The 20,165-nt window shown below is 39.8% G+C and overlaps 1 protein-coding gene across 3 annotated transcripts in view; it reads right to left on the bottom strand.

Annotated features, from left to right (window-relative positions):
- NAV3 (neuron navigator 3) overlaps positions 1-20,165 on the bottom strand; it is a 273,367-nt gene that overhangs the window by 49,056 nt on the left and 204,146 nt on the right. Inside the window, exons 13-18 of one of the 3 annotated variants that reach the window (XM_037389560.1) lie at positions 17,815-17,953; positions 14,432-14,708; positions 11,542-12,247; positions 9,515-10,003; positions 3,047-3,088; positions 550-710 (exon numbers count right to left, since the gene is read on the bottom strand). In XM_037389560.1, coding sequence (XP_037245457.1) covers positions 550-710; positions 3,047-3,088; positions 9,515-10,003; positions 11,542-12,247; positions 14,432-14,708; positions 17,815-17,953 — 1,814 coding nt within the window. The remainder of the gene's footprint in view (positions 1-549; positions 711-3,046; positions 3,089-9,514; positions 10,004-11,541; positions 12,248-14,431; positions 14,709-17,814; positions 17,954-20,165) is intronic. The other 2 variants (XM_037389562.1, XM_037389561.1) reach the window with 2 other exon arrangements.

Raw genomic sequence — 20,165 nt, forward strand, 5'->3', positions numbered from 1 at the left:
ACAAGATTCAGAAGAATTAAATCTGAATCTTGACCTGTAATCAAATAAATCTGAAATGCGACTCACATCCCAAAATATTATATTGCATTCAGGTTTAGGATTTGGATTGGGCCCAGTGCAGTTATAGCCACATCCAGCCACTGAATTGCATTGGAAAGGCCTAACTTAAACCAAACCTGTATACAGGAAAAGAAAGTAATGTTTAGTGTCTGGGTTGACATTCACTAAAATCACTGGAAAGAAACCTACTGACTGTGAATCCTAAAAGTTGGATAGTTTTGCTCTAGAAGCTAATTTCCAGCTCTGCCTCAGATTTTCTTCTCCTTAGGCAAATCATAGAGAATTTGTGCTTTTTTCCTGTATGCAGACAGGAGGTACCCTGGCTTACCCCATGAAGAACACCATGAGTCTCCATTAGTCAGGTACCCAAATATGGCGATGGAGATGTTAAAATAAATTATCCAGTTTGGCAAAGAAAGAAATATGAATGGTTAAATTTTATGATTCTGTTCTAGAGGGGGAGAAACAGTGAAGGGAAATGGCATTTACCCAAGTTGGAAAAGTGATATTTTCCAGTTGCAGATGAAGACATAGCTGAAGGAGAAACAAGCGGGGACTGACTGCCAGTGTCTTGCAGGCCTCCAGTTGAATGGGACCGAAGCCATTCCTTGCCTTCCTCCTGACTCGTCTGCCGGGATGATGGAGTATATCTGAAAAACCACAGCTGACATGCTCAAAACAACGACAAGGTGATGGTTTGGAAAGAAACAGGTGTCACGTAAATACCCTTTACCAGTTAGATAGAACAAAACCCTTGTAGAGCATCAAGTCTAGTCAAGTGATTATCACCAGGGATTTTAATAAGGTAAAATTTACCATCTTATTACAACAGAAAAAATGCAGGACTTGAACCCCCTTTTTTCTTCATCCCCCTCCCCAAAACAGCATTCCCTTCCTTTGAAGAGATATGATGATAAACTATAGAAGTCAGATGACTGAGCTGATAGGAAAGGACTTCAAAGCCATAGGGAGAGTACAGGTTAATGCAAAAGCTCAGAAGATGTATGGCTAGGGTGGGGAACGGACAGACTAGAAGCCAAGAAATGTGAGTAGCCACTTACAAAACAAGATCTGCCACAGATCATGTGTGCAATTGGTTAGATGATAGGAGTGAAACAGATCAACAACTCTGAAAAGGGAGTATGCATCAGTAATGAAGCTACTCCTGGTCATACACACAGTCTGCTGCTCTGAACCCTGCTAGCATTGTGCCCTGCCCCAAACTGGGAGGAGGGAAAGGGACAGGAAAACCCCACAATTAGCAGAAACAAGTTCTCTGGAAGGAAGAAGTCTGGGAATCAAATCATTCATCAACTACTTCCAATGGAAAACCAATAAAAGGGCAACTTGACACAGGGGCTAAGAGGGAGAACTGTTAACTCACTGGCCCAGCCTCTTCTGGCTGGGCTGAAGAAGGGCAATTCTGGCAGTTGTTAAACATTACATTGTGCAGGCAGTGTGGGTCTTAATCAAGAGACTGTTTTCAGCAATGTCTGCAATATCCGGCTTCATTCTGCACAATCTCCTGCTGAGAAATGAGCACCTTCTTCACCACTGTCATGAGCCATAAGTGTTCCCCAAACAACAGAGCAGAAAGGGCTTGTGATATTCTGGCTTCAGGCTTGGGAAGCACAAGTATTTCTGCTTAGAAAGCAGATTAAATGAACATGTAAGTTCTCATGTTGTGCTTGGGGTTTTGTACAATATTTTCAGCATTAAAACATCTTGTCCTGATTAAATATTTACATCCTTTCTCCTTTCAAACAGACAGCTATGATCTTTGCTTATAAATGTGGTAGAGCAGAGTTACCCAGTGGTTACCAGATCAGAAAGATGGCAAAATGAGAATTCAGGATCTGGGTCTTGGACTGGGATCTCTGCACGTTAAATCAAACTGATGGTCTTTCTGGGATAACTGATCAGGCTTATATGCTTATAAGCTGTTTTGCCACTCCATTTCACTTTCAGCTTTCAGCCACCATTACAGTTGTACAACCACAAACCTCAATCATCCCATTGTACCCTTGCAGGGTCCCCTTTATGTCTCTTCCATGTGTTCCATCTTTTCCATTCTCTCTGAATTCAAAATGATTGTTATGAGAAAACAGGAAAATTGATTAAATTCTTATTGAGGAACAGCTAGTGCAGAAGAGCAGACAGTGCTTCTAGTGACAACACTTAGCACTATCTTAAATTTCATAAAATATTATTTATCAATAACTTAAGAAATTTAACTGTAATTTCAGTGACTGGAAGGCTGCAGAGTGTCTGTGTGCATGCACATATATCTTTGCTTGCCAGATCTCCTTCCTGGATTAGGGACATGGCTTCCATGCCTGGTGAGACCAGACAAGTTACCTAATGACCCCCTCTTTCAACCATGGAGCAAAGAGGGTGGATGACTACTGTTTTCTGTGGTGAAGACAACTCTGTTTAGTGGGGAATTTAGTACCAAAGTTGGACTTTGAGTATTGCTGGGTAAGGACCAAGACTAGCTGGAGCAGGGCTTATTTTATACTTACAAACCTTGGATACCATAATTTGCATATTCTAGTCCTATCCTTTACTAGATCTTCAATTCAAACTGCATGAATGTTTGCATTTAGAGTTCAAGTTCAGATCCACCTCTAAACCCTTGCTTTTCTCAATAATATTTTCAACAATTAGTCCCATTGAATTGCAAAAGTATCTTGCTCTGTCTCTTTTAGCTCTCCAGGATTCAATACCTGTTAAGATTCATTGAATAAGGAAACTATCCTGAACAGTATTCGCTTTCTATGATATATCTTGAAAGGAAATTTATTCACTAGGCAAACTTGGAAAGAAAAAGTCCATTGTTAAAATCTACATTTTCTGGTTTGAATCTAAATACCAAGAATTCTGTTGTAAACAGGATCAACAAAAGGAGAAAGAAAAGGAAAGACAGCGTAGAAAAGGTTACAGGAAAATAGAGAAGCAGCAGTCATGCTCAAAAATATATATATACCTTAATCCCTTTTTGGGTAGTGTATTTCTGTCAAGCTGCATGCTGTTAAAACAAAAAAAATCCCTAAGGACATACAGTAAACAGGACTGCTCAGAATTACAAATTTTAAAGGTCTAGATTTGTGTGCATAACAGAAGGTCATTTAATGCTTTTTAATATAACTTTCATGATAAATCCCTGACTCATTGGAAGGGACAACAGAACATAGACTGCTGCACATTCATTTTTCATCTAGACATGCTCTGGGCTGGGTCAATAGTAATTTGGAGACTATCCAAGTCAGAAAGAAGTCCTTCCTTACCATTTCTAACCTTCCTACAGCTTCACCCTGCAATCTGTGTGAGAATCATATGGTCACAGTATGAATCTTTATTTTTCACAGTTGCCTATGATATGCCAATACATTTCCAGAAGAAATTAAGGCTGTGGCACCTGCTAAGAGACAGCATGCCCTTGCAGAAGCCAAATGACAGCTCTGTGTGTAGAAATATGTGCTAAATATACAGGCCCTTGGCTTTCTGTTGTGGGGCTCACATAGTAAGGTGATGGTGGGGACAATGAAAAGGGCACCAAAGCATCTTTGTTCCATATTCACACACACAACGGTGGCAGTGGCTGATTACTGGAATTCTATGGCTGTATTTTTCCTTATTTAAGCCCCATCACTAGAAGGGCATCCACTAGCATCCCTTTAAATAAGTGTCAATTGGGTGTTTCCTCATAAAGACTTGGTAGATTTATTCCTGACCAGTGTGGGTTAAATTTGAACTAGTTATCATCAAGTAAGGGTTGCACTGTTTTTTCCTTTAAGAACATAACTTGGTGTCACCATATGGATTAAATTGCAAAATGGCTTTAGTAAGTTTCTGTATTACATATCATAATCACACCTCTGAGAGCAACCAGTTATTTAGGACTCTTCCTAGCCAAAAAAACTCTCAAGGTATTATTAAAGGTTGTTTCCTACTATGCTGGGGGTGCTGGACACCCTGTTGTAGTTTAACCTTGATCAAAGTAGGTAAAGGCAGTTAAAACACTGTTGGCGTTAGCAATCCATTACCATCAGGGCTCAGACCAGCAGAAGTAACCCACTCTTACCACCAGGAATTTTTACAGGCAGTTTTACTAGTTTAATGAGGGCCTTGTTCTGCATGGGGAGAAAGCAAACAGTAGGAGAAACTTAGGAAGATTTCAGCACAGGCCCAGCTATCATGGTCCATAAGACTGGTTGGTAAAAAGGCAACATAAATTTGAATGTATGAGTCACATATTTTTTAGTTCCTTACAGAGAACCTTTATGCACCTCTAAATTTCAAAACATGATCATAACAACATCAGTTTCTTCTGCAAATAATTCAAACATCCTAATGAACAATACATTTTCTAATATTACTATAACTTGAAGTTCTATGTATTTCAAAATAATCTATAGCACACTATGTAAGAATAAAGGAGCCAATCTGTGATCCTTTAGAACAGTCCACAAGCCAAAAGTTATGTCAGTCAGGTAAACAGGCTAATAGTGACCACAGGATTTTGCTAAAAAACTTCTGAATTCAGTCACTCATGAAATAGGGGTGAATATTTCCTCAACATGAGCATGGAGTTATTGCAATCGCATAAATGTGACTGTAGCAAACATTAATTCTGTGGTTTTTTTAAATGCTAAATCTTGCCATGATGCTCCTAAATTTCAGAGAACTGCATGAAACCATTAAATATGGTTCCATGTAACTATTAATTCAGACCAATAGCTGCACACATTTTTTTAGTGTATGACAGCATTCCTCCACCAAAAGCTGGGTATATTACCTCTACAGAAACTGGACTTTCAGTAAATAGAACTGAACTGACCTCAGTGCTCAAAAGATCTCCAAAAATGATATAAAAAAAAAAAAAAAAAAAAGTCAGTCCTTTCCTGAAAGAAGTAATGCACACATGGAAATTTGTCTCTTTGGCTCAAAACAAATATCAATATAAAGTGAGGAGAAGAATGTCATAGTATTCCTGGTATTTTCCTTTGCCTTGTCAATTGCAAAAAGCATTCTTGCAGGAAGATGCAGCCACAGGTAGGCTGAAGTTATCAAGCCTGTATCTCCATTGCCTTTTGTTTATTTTGCTGTGCTGAAGCGGTCTGCAAGTTCTCGGGGGGAATTTACAGGAACCTTTACAGCTCTCATTTCCTACCTGTCCTTGCTGTTGATATTAACTTGGGAAAGGGCCATAATGCCATATCCTTGGACTATATCTAACTGCAGCAGAGCTGTTAGGAAATAAAATTACTGCAAGCTAAGAAACACCTAGGGAGGTCCAGGACAGGCTGGGCCAAGCTGATAGGGGTCTTATAAATGAGTTTCCACAAATGGCTGAGCACACAAGAAAATGGGATACACTGTTTCACACCTTAAAACCACAACCATCAACTATGATGGTAATTTAAAATAATTGAAAGTCTTGCAGAGCTTAAGTGGATTTCAATGCACTTTCATGGCCCTCAAAACTAAACATTCCTTTAAAGTAAACCAGAGCAAGCCAGTCATGTAATTAGAAACCACTTCCACTCCACTAATCTTAAAATGCAGCCATTATTGCTGATGAAGCCACTGTTAATTCCTATATTTCTGCATTTTTCATGCATCCTTTGCTGTGTCACTCAGACCAAGCAGAAGAAAGACACAAATTTGCAATGTCCAACAGCAATTAAGGGTTCAAAAGAAGTATTGGTGATGTGTCCACCTGGAAAATTTTATCAACTAAAGCAGTGATATTTCACCAATTAACCCCAGTAGATAATTTTATTTTAAAGTATAAATACCTGTGTAATTTATTTTAATCTCTTTAAATTGTTGTAAGACAAAATACATGTGTCCTCCCACACAGGGAGTTACACTGCTCTGGCAATAGAAGTAGATTTTTCTAAATAAATACTGCTAGTGCAAAAAACAGCAGAAGTCCTGAGGGAGATGCAAATTTTCCTGAAAAAGCAAATATTTTGAAGTATTTACTGAACCTATATTTTAGTTATTACAATGCAGAAGAATCTCATTACAATGTAAAAGAATGACACAAAATTTGCTGGAGTTAACTTCGACACTATCAATGCAGCGGTTGTCAGGGAGCCCTGTGTTTATGCCATACCATTGCTTGGGTGTGGGAAACATCTGATTATCTCTGGAGGAGTGTGTGGGCAAATGTAGCAGAGACATTGCAGATTTGCTGTCTCCATGGCAGGTGACTGCTTTTTTGAGGCAGTCAAGAGCCACTCCCCTTAGCAGGAAACTTAGATGTGCCCTGAGATTCTGTTCACATTTTCTGGGTTCTTTCCAGTTACATCAAGTCTTTCCTGAAACTTGATGTTCCAGTCTTCAAGTTAAAGCCTTAACATGAACAAGTAGAATGGGGTAACTTCTTTCTAAGACTTAAATGTGATACTTCGATTTTCAAAATGCTGGGAAAAATGCTTTGTCCCAGCAATGGCACTACAACCCCCCCAGACACTGTCTCCTTTCTGCAAAATAGCCCCACCATTTTCCATTTTGTATCTGTTCAAATGTATCCTGCCGCTATATCCTTTCAGGCTAATAAACCTTTGATCTCTAGTCTTTGATAAATTTGCCAACAGTCAAGCCCCTTGCTTTATTTCCCTCATATGCTTATGAGACTGTTATCTGAAATAGCACCTAAAGCTTTACTAAGTTCAGGATTTCTTATGGTATCTATTAATTCCTTTCGACGACTCACAAAGCCTGTTTTCCTGCAAATGAATTAAATTAGTCTTATTTAAAAGGCTGCTTATGGCTAACCCCATGTTATCTGTTACTTAACAAATTTTGTTTAATATCCTCTGTATCTTTCCAGGAACGAAGGCCAGGTGGTCTCGCCCGTAATCCCCTCATCCTCCATCCCAGCTCTCCTTCTCACTCCTTCCTCAGCATAGACCCTTTGAAACCTCTTTTCCAGTCCTAATGACTGCTGGGTTATTTCAGCCTGTGTGTGAAGCAGGGAAGTGAAAAGTTCATCAGGACCAGTAAACTGGAGTAATCTTTAACCTTTTCGTTCCCTCTTAGCATGTTTGCCATTAGTGATGTTTAGCTATCAAATTGCAGTTAATGCTTCAATGAAGCAAACCCATATGTATTTGTATCATCTGTTATTAGCTCTCCATTCTCTTTTAGTTTGCCCTAGGCTTTCTCTGCATAGACCTATGTCGCTTGCCAGTTGTATCTCATTTTGTGCTTTGGTCTTTCTGATTTTGTCTCTACATTTTATGAGTATATCTCACTATACAGACTGCTCACTCAGTCTTTTGCAAGCTCTAGAGTAACTGAAGAAAAAGAACAAGCCTCTTTGCAGATAATTTCTTACACTGTGCCAGGCTACAACTAGTATTGCCATGGGCATCTCAAATATAATCTGAATTTACAAAGGAAAAAGGACATAATCTGCTCCCAAACATATGTCTCTAACATTGCAAATCAATGTCTTTGTTGTTACATGTAGATTTTACTGTATAAAACAGCTTAGAAATAACACAGCACTTGTAACAGACCTTTTAGAAAAATCAAACTGCAAAACCCCTATTGGGGCTATAGTTCAAGAAATGACACCATTTTCCACCATTTTCTCTAGGTATATATATTTTTGTTCTGAGGCCAGATCAACATGATAAATGGCTCTCTCTGGACTCAATCATAATATCCCCACATGGACAAATCTGAAACTTAAAAATATTGCCAAAGGCAAAGTATTTGGAACCACTGAAATTAAGTCACTGAACAAATACATAAAGTATTAGTAGTGGGGGTTGCTCAGGAGCTTATGCCAAACCATTAACATTTTAAATGTGATGTTTAACATCCTCTGTATAAATATGATCTTTGGCATAAATTCATACTCTTCCACATCATTCTATTGACCTCACCATTCATATATGTAGGACTTAAAATTAGTGAAGTTTTTTATAAGATAAATATTTATAATTCTAAGAAATATTAATAACAATCTAAGAAATATTGACACATTCAGTTCATGGCACACATTGCAAATTACTATTTAAATATTAAAGGCACAGTGCAAACTACAACTTACTCATGTATCAGGGTGTTTTTAACTACTGTTGTTATCAGGCATTTTATTGGTACACATATGTTTTATAGTGTTGAAATTATATTAGCAAGAGGTGTGATTTTAGCTGATATAGTAATACTTATGGATGTAACATAAGAGAATGAAATGTGTGGAGAGTTTCCATCTAGATTAGGCAAAGAGTTGTTTAGGATTTTGGTTTTGTTTGTGTGTTTTTGGGGGTTTTGGGTTTTTTTTAAAGCTGATTCACTGAAAGTGAAATATTTCCATGGAAAGGATTGGTATTGAAAAATCTCTGGGTTTCTATAAAGGAAAAAAAAAAAACCAAACCACTTAACATTGTCTACGAAAGACCTTTTTTCCTTTAAATGATTATGTTGTTAAAACAACTAAATTTAAGCTTAAAATATCTACAATATTTCTGACTGACTCAGAGTAATTTTCTTTTTTGGATCAAAGGCTAATGAAATGGTAAATATTGACTTTTCAGTCCTCATGTGAGATAAGAGTTTCATTGTCAAATCTTGAAAAATTTCGCAGGAGATGAAAATTACTTAGTGCCTAGCAAAGATTATTTTTTTTCCCTCTTGCAAAAGGCAAATAAATGATTCCCAATAATAATAAAAAAATAATCTTGGTACAACAGTGCCAGGGTGGTTGGACCTCTTTATAATGTAACTTTAATGGTAAAACATCTGCATATCAAAAAGGTCTTTAACAGACCAAACAGAGGAAAATGTTTTCTTGCTTTTCTTTGTCTGTTCCAGACACTTGCCAGGACTCTGCATATAGCGAGGGTCTCATTTGTAAACTGGCTCCCTGACAGTGAAACTGTATTTTAGTAAGGATCTGTGTAATGATTACCGTGTAAGAAGCAACTTGTCAGGACTGAGTATTTTAAGGCAAGACTGGTCGGCTGAAGGCAGGGGCCCACCAGCTCTGTCTGTGCTTTGAGCTAACAGGAAGAAAATTGATGGGGTCCCACTGCTGAAGATTTGTTAGCAAGAAGGCAGCGATACAGCTTTATAGCTGACCATTGCTGGGGCAGCAAGTACATCCAGCATGCAGGAATCGTTATGTGGCTGCTTAGATTTGCCTTTAATTAGACAATGTTTCCCTTTTCTCTGATTGTTCGTCAGAAGAAGGGAACCAAAAAAAACTTCTCAAGATAGAAAAAGTGCTTGTAAAAACTTAAAAGGCAGTTGATTCCACATTGAATGCTTTTCAGCTTTCTTTTCTTCCTTCCTTTTTTACATAAAGGCCTAAGCTGCTAATTAAACAGTGTCCCTTTAGGAAAACAAGGTGGAGGGTTTATTATTTTTTTGGCTCCTGTCCTTTTGCCTCTCACTGTTTCGTGGTCACTGTATCTATAGGCAAGCTCACCTTTCCGAAAGAGTAGATCTGACGCTTCCAGTCCTCATGAGCAGGCTCTGAACCTCCTGAGTGCTTGTTGTCAGTCCAGAGAGAGAGCCATGATGGCTAAGAGGGAGGTCAATAGACTCGGAACTGGTGTGAAGGCTAGTCATGGACTGGTAACTTGGTGTGTCCTTACTGCCCGCTGAAGAGCTGCTCAGGTTTGCAGCCCACACAAGACCACCTGATGTGAAAGAGTGCACTGAGGCAGGACTGGAAGCCAAGGAGTGACTTAAGCTTACAACATCTGCATTTAAGTCCGAAGGTTTACTGAAGAGGGGGCTGCTGCTACCACTTTGCCCACCTGCACTGCCCATGCTGCCTGTGCCCGAGGATGGCGATTCCAGGCTGCCTTGCCGTGCCAATGTGGTACTAGGGCTGGGCATTGCCGATGTGGGTTTCACACCTTCAGTACTGGGTGCAGAGGCAGCTTTACCACTTGCCTTGGCACCAAACAACCTAAATGTAAAACAAATAGCTTTAGAGAAACTGATAGCCACATTAAACATTCATGGCGTAACATCCTAAGAGCCAAACTACACATTTGTAATTACTGCTACTAAAATCATGCCTACCTAGTTGATCAATCGCATCACAAAATTAAATTCACTCAACCATATCAGAATAATCAGGGTCTGTTTCATTAGCAACAGCTCTCATTCACTCCTGTTCAGATGCGCTCTTTGCACATACAGACCCTCCCAGAGAGAGGTAAAATAATCACATTTTTGTCTTATTAGTGCATAAACAGATTACACTTTCACCCAAATTCAGTAATTAAGCATTCCCATAGCTAAATCATTAGCTTTTAAACCCCTTACTTCTCAAATCAGCCAAAACTATTACAACAACCACTTGCAAAATCCTTCATAGTTTAGTAAACATCTAAGTATTTGTGTAAAATTTCCCTCTTGTTGTTATTTTGCACAGATGGTCGTGCAGTCATCGGTCATGTAGTAACCATTCAGACAGAATAAACTGCACCAGAGCTAAATGGGCTCGGTTTGCCTCCATGAGCAGTCAGGACAGAGGTGTATTTCACATAATTGCTTCCAGCAATTCTAGAGAAGACAATTCTACAGTGATGATAAAACAATAAACTCCAAATCCACTAAAACTCTTGAAATAAAAGGTCATGTGATGACTTAATGTCTTACTGGAAATATTTTAAGGTGAAGCTCGTTAATTAATAAGAAATGAATGCAAAACTTGTCGTGATATAACGTAAGCAAGGCTAAACTGTAAGATTCCATTTTGCATATTACCAAGCCCACAAAAATCAGCGGCAGCTGCCCAGCGGCCTGGAGATGCTGTTTTGGTAACCAGACACAAGAGGGCACTATTGGCTTTTCTCTAACAATGCAAGCGCTCCAGCCCAATTCGTACTTCAGATTGCGGCTTCTAGAAACGTTACAATAGGGCACTTCCAATTAAAATTTACTTCGCTAAAGTTTGTGATGAAAGATGCAACAAAGCTGCTAAGATAATGAAACGTTTGTAGCTGGAGCTGCCAATAACATGAAGCAAATATTTTATTATAATCTACAGAGCTCTTGGGTTCTCCAACCAGGCTTTGGCATCGCCTCTTCCAGTAACAGAACGTGCCTGAACACAGCATCCTTCTTCCTTTTGGGAGTTTATCAGAGTATTGAGAGGAAACTTCTCATGGGCCTGAACTTACAATCATAGATTCTCTCAAGTTGGAAGGGACCCATAAGGATCATATAGTCCAACATCTAACCTTCAAACTGTAGTTATGGGAATGTGCCTAAAATGCTCAAAGGTCAAGGAACAGCCATTTCAGATCTGGGAAGGTCTTTAGGTGTTATAGAAATAAGTGTTGTGTGAAAAACTATTACCCTTTTTGGGCTTTTATACTTGGTTCTCTGTTTGTGGCAAAATACACCATGAAAAACCTTTTTGCCCAGTACTTCCAATACACTGAAAATCCTTGCCTTATGTACTACAACTTCAGGAATTCACAGACAAGCACTAACCTTCGAAATGTGGGGGAGGCGATATCTGGGTATTTGGATCCTGGCTGTCTAAGTCCTGGTGTGCCAGAGGCGCTCGCCGAAGTTGGGCTGGATTTGGGGGAACTGGACAGTGAGACACTCTCTGAATCGGACACAGCCACTTTCTCTTTCTCCTTATCTGTCTGGTTGATGGTGACAGGGCTGGACCGCCCAGACCCGATCTTGCTTGGCTCTCGCAGCTTGGTGGTAGCAGCACCCGCAGACTTGCTGCTGACATTGGAGTCGATGCTGCTGGTGCTGGAGCGGTGGCCGCCCCTGCCGGGGATCCCACTGCCACTGGATTTTGATGGGCGAGGCAAACTTCGATACTGCAGAGTCGTCTTTGAGTTCACGTGCAGGACACCGTCATCCTGGTTCTGGGAACCATCTAAGCTTGTTTTCCGCCCTGCGCTGGTCTTCCCACTGATGGCTGAAGATTTTGGCATTTTTCCTAGAGTCGCTGACCCACTTGTGATGGTTGCTCCACTTGTGGTGATTATGGTAGAAGACCCCATCCCGGACTTCTTGAACCCAAAGGACCCTGTAGCAGTTGATCTCCCAATGCCAGAGGGAGGCTTCTTTCCTTCATCGCCACTGCTTTTTCCTGCATCCGATGGAGAGCGCTGAATGGAGGCTCCTTTCAGGGGAGTTTTTACTTTTTCTGAAGCTTTCGCATCATCTGTTTTTCCTAAATAAATTTACATTTGAAAAGGTCACTTGTGTTTAAGCTGTCATGTCTCAATATCTATTTTGAACACTATATAGTTAAAATTTGGAAATGAAAAAATACACATTTAGAAAAATCACCCAAAGAAAACCAAACAATTTGGTCTTTAGTCCCCCATCAGCAGTCAGTAGCAGGTACAATACATTACAGCTAAGTATTAAGTATCAAAAGCTTGACATTCTCTTGAGAACTTCCAGTTTTATATATAGCTGGAGAACATAGAGTAGAAAACCATCCCTGATGAACTAAAAATGGCGGGGTTTTTTCTTTTCATAGTATTTCTAGACATAAGAAATAATATTTGAAAATAAAACATGACATGTAGTTAACATTTCCAGAAGTATGACATTAAGTATGCATATAGAAATTAGTGATACTTACTGAATTCTTTGGTTTCCACTGGTTTTATTTTTTTAAGCTTATGACTAAGTTTAACCTCGTTTTAGTTAAACAAACTTATCAAGGAAAGATTATGTTATCACAGTATGAATCTACTTGATCTATAAAGATACCAATTACATGAGTTAAGTCTTTGTCATATCCCTGATACCTTCTCAAGATTTTTGATTTTCTGAGAGACTGTCTTCAATACTGCATAGACACATACCTAGATACCATATTTTTCTACCTAATGTTATTGTGACATTCAGAAAGGTTTAAATAAGACATTCTCTTCTGTCATGAAAGTAAATACCCTCTTCCTATTTTACAAACAGACAAAAAATGCCATTTCTCTTCTATTCTAATTTCTCCTCAAGCATCTATTGCATGCTCCTAATAAGGAACAAGTACTCAGCATAACGAAGTTTTTAGTTTGCTCTTCAAATGATTATGGAAGTTTTGGAGGTGGGCGGCTAATTTCTCTTATAAGAACTAAACTGTAATGAAGAGCAACACCTACAAGTCAGAAAAAAATCTACTCATGTTTTATCCAGTCCAGTTTTTATGCTGCACAAACACCCCCCGCCCCAAGATATAGATCAGACTCCTACACAGCAAACACACAGATTATTAGTATATGCTTAAAAAATAAAGGCCTCAGTTCTGTGTTGCACAGCGGCTGCCTGCTCATCTTCAGCAAAACAGATTGGGAAGCTTAGCTTGACATGCAGGAAACCTTTTAGTATCTCCTTTTTTAATTGCTAGTACAGGGGTGTCATTTCTGCATCCATATAACTACTACCATGGCAATGCTCCTCAGGGATCTTATAGACCAGAGGCTGACCATGTTTAGCAGTTGCAAATTGCAAAGAAACAAGAGATGCTCACAAAGGATTTGAATTTGTTCTGATGAGACCTTTGCTAGTTGCCTTTACAACTGGGGATTAAAGCATGCTCATGCAGTATTTCATCAGAACATGACAAAGCTGTAGAAAATGTCCTACAAAGAATCGCTGTTTCCCTAGTAAAATGATGGATTAGATGTTCTTAATAATGATGTCTTCCATGAAGATTAGGTTTCTTGCTTCAAAACTAGATTGCAGAAGTGTTTGCTACTTCTGAGAGACCTTTCAAAATTAGGCAAGAAGCCATCTAGCATTGAAGAAAGTGTGTAAAAAGTTATTTTTAAACTAATTTTTAACTCTTAACAGTGGTCTATAGAATACCTGCAGTGTCTGGAATCTGACAATTCAGCTTTAGTTGAGAAACACTAATTCTGAGTCCTCTCACTTGAACGTTAGTTCTTTTTTATCTCAACTTCTAATATTTGGCCATTTCTATGCATATGTTCAATTATCAAAGGTACAGACTTCCTAGAGATCAAAGATAAGGCATAGATGACTCCAAAAGTACTTTTAAGAATTCCTTAATAGAAGTTGAAGTACTCAAATGATAGTAAAACAAACTGCAATCACAGATTTTGTTATGGGTACATTCATGTGCAATTAATAAATTACTAGTATGCAGTGTAGCAAACTAACAGCTATAGAGATGAACAAGTAGTGTTAGTGCATTATTATAATCTTGGCTTGCAGTCATTTATGAGAACTACCAATATGCTTACAGTTCCTTACGTCTGTCACGCATCTATTACATCCACTGATTATTTTTAGCCCACTGAAGATTCCTTACCGCTTACAGATGAATTCTAAGTGTAAATCCTTAATTTTCAATGCTGTAATCTGAACTACAGAAGTTTCCTACCCGGGGTCTTGAGCGCACTTGTTCCTGCTTTGTGCCTGGACTGAGTTGTTCCTACTTGTGCAGTCATGCCTCTCCTCCAGGATCCAGTTTGTGAAACAGAGAGAGATGCTTTCTGCCCTCCCTTCTCTGACTCTTCAGACAGCCCCGAGGGGAGGCATTTCCACTTGCCACTGCTGTCTACGCTGCTGTCAAAGTCTTCCTCTGGTTTCTTCAGTTCTTCAGTGCTGCCCCAAGTTTCACTGTCTGTTACTGAGCGCTTCTCTGAATCCGTCTTCAGCTACAAGAGATTTGCATGAGAAATGGTCAGTCTCAGCATCTTCAGTATTTTCTGATTTCTTAAATCACAGGGTGGCGGGGAGAACAAGCATGATGATTTACTTGTAGCAAGGGCCATGGAAACTTCCCTTCTAAAACATTAGTATCCTTATCCGAAAAGTTTAAAAACATTCCCATTTGGGGAAGACTTTTTATTTATTTATTTTATTTTTAAAAGGTTTCAACTGTCCCTTACAGATAAACCATAATGAAGTGAAACTTAATTTACTCTAATCATCAGTGGTGATACCCTATGGTTCCTCAACTCACTCTGAATTTCACAAATGAATCTCTGTGCTGAGAGGTTTTATTAAAAGCTTGAATCAGGGAATTCCTAAATATACTACTAAAATCACCTCAGTCTGGTTTCTTGCCTTTTCTTACCCAAGCCTTCCACTGACTGAATCAGGAATATTGCTCCAGCAGCTCTGAGTGTGCTGTGCCACCAGTGAGCGAGGCTAACATCTTCAGCAAAATCATCAGCATTACAGCTGATGGCTTTCCTACTGCTTTGGCTCCACTGACGTGAATTGTTTCCCACCAGAAACTCACTCTAGCTTTGTCAGCTAGCAGAGCAGCTAGGAGAGAGACTTATGGAAGCCCTACCCACCAGAGGGGTGAAGGTAACCGGCTGGGGTCACGCTTGCTCTGAAACTCAGACCCACATCAAAGATGCCCCAGTGAGGACCTAACACCCCTGTGGCATCTGCTTTCTCTTGGGGTGCACTGATAAGTGTGTGCTACAAGGAGTAGCTCAAGACAGACAATGTAGAAGCTGTGAAAGCGGCTTAAACAAAAACACTGGAGACTGACCCTACCCTCTGTGTTTGACAAGCCTTGCGTTCTTTGTGCTGACAAGCTGTGCATCGTAACCCTTCCTCCTGTGTTTTCCTGCAGCCTCCTGACCTCAGCCTCCAGCCTGATTTGCACATCACCATCTCACCAGTCCTGCTTACCTCTGCCCCTCTTTAACAGCAAAATGTGGCACTGCTCTCAGGTATCGCCACAGCCCTGTCCTCATACAGCCAACCTAAGTGGGACTGCAAACTGGATTGCGTTCAGGGGAGGGCTATTTATTATTCTGTGTTGCCACAGCTCCTTCTCCACAGAGACCCTCTGTGGCTGTTTCCTAGGCACTGCTGTCATAAATAGGATTAATACTGATTAGATGACCGACAGAATAATCAGTCGCTGTTTACATATTTATCATCTGAGGCATACAAAATGCAAAAGCTCTCTGCACTTCCGGAATTTTATATGTGCTTTGGAGATGCTAACACAGATTTTGGGTAAGGACTGATGGGAAAAGTGCCCAGGCAAACATCTACACAAATATTGCAGCGCCCTTCAGAAGAGAGTTTTTGTTAGTTTTATTGTTACATGTGCAATGCTCCCAGAACTTTTCTCGTAAAATGAATGGTTACATACACATGGGTATACATTTTTAAAGCAACCTGCATCATTTCCAAGAAATGACAAGTATAATACTTCCTAAAAACCTCTCTTCCCCATTATGTGATCTGAAATGCAATGTTAACGATCTTTCAATAAGAAAACAACAACAAAATATGCAATTTCTGCCTCAGGCTGTAGCCAACTTGCACTGCTCTGATCACTTAAAACGACTGAAAAATGGATCTCCATGTTGCATGAATATATCTTACACCTGGAGAACAGCTGGCATAATAGTTATATATTCTGCTCATCAGCTTCTGAGATTGCAGGCTAGCATGGGGTATACTGCGTTCTGATAAATCTGCCTGGTAAAGGCAGACTTGATAAAGGTCTGTTCCTAGCCTTCATAACATAAAGCTGGCAGGAACACGTGCTGCATCTCTATCACTAAAAAATTTGCAAATAGTACCTGGTTGAGCAGCTAGAATACAAGACCACCCAAATGAAAAACCTGCAAAGAATTAAGTAGTCAGCCTGAGATTTCCCAGTCATGATGACGGTGATGCAATGGAACAAGTAAGCCAGGATTGGCTGGCCATCACTGTTGATGTGAAAGGGAAGAGGCTGATCTCCAGTTAGCAACCATGGAAGGTCCGGATGGGGTGGGAAAGGCAGTGGTAAGGGCTGAAGAATGCTGGCATTTGTGCAAGTATCTTTGCATGAGTATGACATTGGTCTGAAATCTGTCCTGTTGGAGATTAAAGTAATTTTCATTCCCAAAGTAACTTTATTTCTCTACTGTCTGGGGGAAATGACAAAAAAACGTGTTTTTCTCCTGTTGACAAAGTCTGCCACAAGGTAGATCTACAACACAGATCTCTGAATTGCAAGCAGTGACTGACTGCAGGAGTCTAAATGGGATTGGGAGCATCCCTCTTGTGTCTTGAATACTTGACATCAAATCACTGGAGGTAACAAATCTTCCCCTATGCTGAGTGTTCAGTCTTGAAGTTCCCTGCTTGTAAACAGGAGATGACATGGCAGAGAGTACTTCTCTATTGGGACTATCTCTTTTTGTTTTCTTTTTTTTTTTTTTCTGGTGGGGTACTGAGTCCTGCAAGCACTCTATGGGTTTATTTTATCACTGCCACCTCTGGGCTCCTTCAGCCTCTTTTCTGCCCATGGAGAGAACAGGGAAAGGACAGTACAGCCTGTGTATTTCTTCCCTGATATTTATCAGCTCATGAAATATGAAAACTATCTTATTTTAAATTGTGCTGTCTGTTGAAAGAGATGCTCAAATGGGATGAAGTGAGTAGAAATCTACCCATCACAGGTCCAGCCATGTTCTGGTTTTTTTGTGTTAGGGTACAGCAGGGGCCAGGGGTTCCTGGGGCTGGGACCAGTGGGGGCTCCCCTTGGGTGGGCAGAGCAGGGTCTCACCAGCCCTCACCTTCAGCAGCGGTGTGTGCCCTGGGAGCAAAGCATGCCAGGCATCAGCCCATAGGTCAGGGTTGGGTCAGTAGGGCCCATGGGCATCTTGCAGGTGTGATAAAGAAGTCCGTAGAATATGAATATTTCATTGTTTCAGAGGCATTGATGCCAAACACTTTTCTTTGTTATCCAGCATGTTTGTGGGGTGTTGCAAGAAACGGCAGTGAAAACCTACTCACCTGGGTATGAGTGTTCTTCCTTGAAGAGGCAGTTATATTGGAATAAGAGCTGACAGATGAGGTGGTATTCAAATCATCCGTGCTGAGGTTGTCAAGAGTGTCACTGAGACCACTACTAACTGAGCTGCTGTCATCCCAGCTGCAGAAAAAGGAGCATGTCTACTTTACATACTGTGTGTCAACAGACAGAAAGCATCTCCAGATGAATACATGCAATTACTTACTATTCAAGAGCTTTACCAGAAAAAATTCAGTAATATATCTCAATGTGCAATGAATATTATTAGTTTTCAGACTTTTTAATTAATTTTTCACTCACTATCAAATGGTTGCTTGTTCAATTAATGAAAGACCCAGGTGCCTTTTGAAAAATTAACATCAGGTCTAGGTGTAAGTCATTAGAAGAGGTTGTTTCATGCTTCACCGCAATCACATTCAGTACACTGGCAGGGAAATCCATTAAACCTACCTGGTATTGCTAGCCAAAGCATTATTAATAGCTTGGAGAACACCTGATGGATTTCCAAGCTACAGAAAAATAAAAGGACTATCTCTTCTGCAGCCTAATCAGCTGTCAGCAGGAAGCTAGTATTTCCAAAAGTTTTATTTTCTTGTCTTCATCCTTTGTCTAGTGGGTGCAATGTCATCAAAATAGGATTCCCTGACAATACAGTCACCAGAGTTGACAGAGAGCACGTTAAACATCTCTCAGGAAACAGAGGCTGCCAACACTTCTGCTTTGGGAGATTGAGGCAGAGGATGCAAATGAGAGAAAGGCTACTACTCTTACAGAAATGCCACTTACATATTCTCACAAAAACCTTGCTTTTGCACGGAAGGAAGGTTGATCTGTGTTTCTCAGACTTTTCCCTACACAGCTGCTTCTCCAAGGTGTTACATTATGACTCCTTGCTTATTGCCATCTACAGCGGTATACTCCCAGTTTTGCTGCATCTCCACCTGTTAATCTTGTTTTGGATTATCCCCAGGCCACAGAATTTGAAAAATATTCACCTTATCACTTCCAGTGGGATTAATCTCCTATAGTTTTAGCTATATAAAAGTTAGTTATCTCATTTAAGCTATCTATCTAGGTACAGTACAAAGAAGCAGGCTCCTCTAGGAGGTAAATCATCCTGGTTTAAAACATCTCGGGTTTCTGGGGTGAACTGCCCGCTGAAGGTGCCTCTTTATGTCTTTCCCTCTCCTAGAGATGAGAGGGTTGATGCAGCCTGTTCTAGACACATCTGGAGAGAAAAAGCTAGGTGACATGTTTATGTGTGTTAGTAAAGTTCAAAACACATGAGAGAGTACGTAATATCCTTGTTTTGCTGTAGGCTACGTCATGAGCCGCCTCTCATAAAAAGTCTAAAATTCAATCCCACAGTGGAGTTAGAGCTCAGTACTATTGCTGCTGGTCATTCAGAGCAAACAAGTAAAATATCTGTGAATCCTTATTTTATGTGGTGTTTTGGGAGATTAGATTCACTTGTCTGCTTCTTCGTGAAAGGCTTTAGAAAGTCATAACAGCAGTGACAGTGTACTGCATGGTACAAAATGTGTGCTGATGTTATCAGAAAGTTCAGTGCACTGGTTTTGTATCATAGCAACTGCAGCAAGCATTACCTTCATTTTGCAAAAGGTAGAAAAGCACATTAGTAAGCCAGCTCAGTGACAAGATAAACATATTTCAGAGGGCAAGAGTTTATTACAGTGCTGCAGTTTCCACCGTTGAGCACAATGACTACAAATAAATATGTCTTCTGCTGCATTTCCAGGTAATATGCACAGGAGTAACAATAATAAAATTTAATATCTAAGTGATTACAATATCATACCTTATAGGCTGCCCACATTCATCTAAGAACCATCTCTGAAGCACTAGCCATTTATGCTTTCTGTATTTTTCACTGTCTAATGTGATATGGAATTTCATTGATACTAAAAATCGTTATTCAAATGCTATGCAGCGCATGGGAAGATACCTTGTATAGGAGTGTAAAGACTGAGAACCCTAAAGATGGATAAAAATCTAAGTACTATTAAATGTGGTTAGGTTTTAGAAAAGATAATACGCCCTTCTTAAAAGATACCTTAAAAAAGGGAAAAAGAAATCATAAGCCAGACCCAAAATGAGATATACTGGATACTTTCACAAGCAGCATGAATTTTTAATGTATGACATTCATGTTTCATGACCATCACTTTTCTGAGTCTACCCTAAACCCCTGAGGACCAAGATTAATGTTTAATCCTGTTTCTCTATGTTTGTTTGTTATTTTACTCTGGTTTCATTTCTGGTCCTTCATTTCACTCTCCTTTTTCTCTGTAAGAAGATTCGCATTTTCTAA

The sequence above is a fragment of the Falco rusticolus genome, chromosome 5, assembly GCF_015220075.1.
Source record: "Falco rusticolus isolate bFalRus1 chromosome 5, bFalRus1.pri, whole genome shotgun sequence".
Classification (NCBI taxonomy): Eukaryota; Metazoa; Chordata; class Aves; order Falconiformes; family Falconidae; genus Falco; species Falco rusticolus.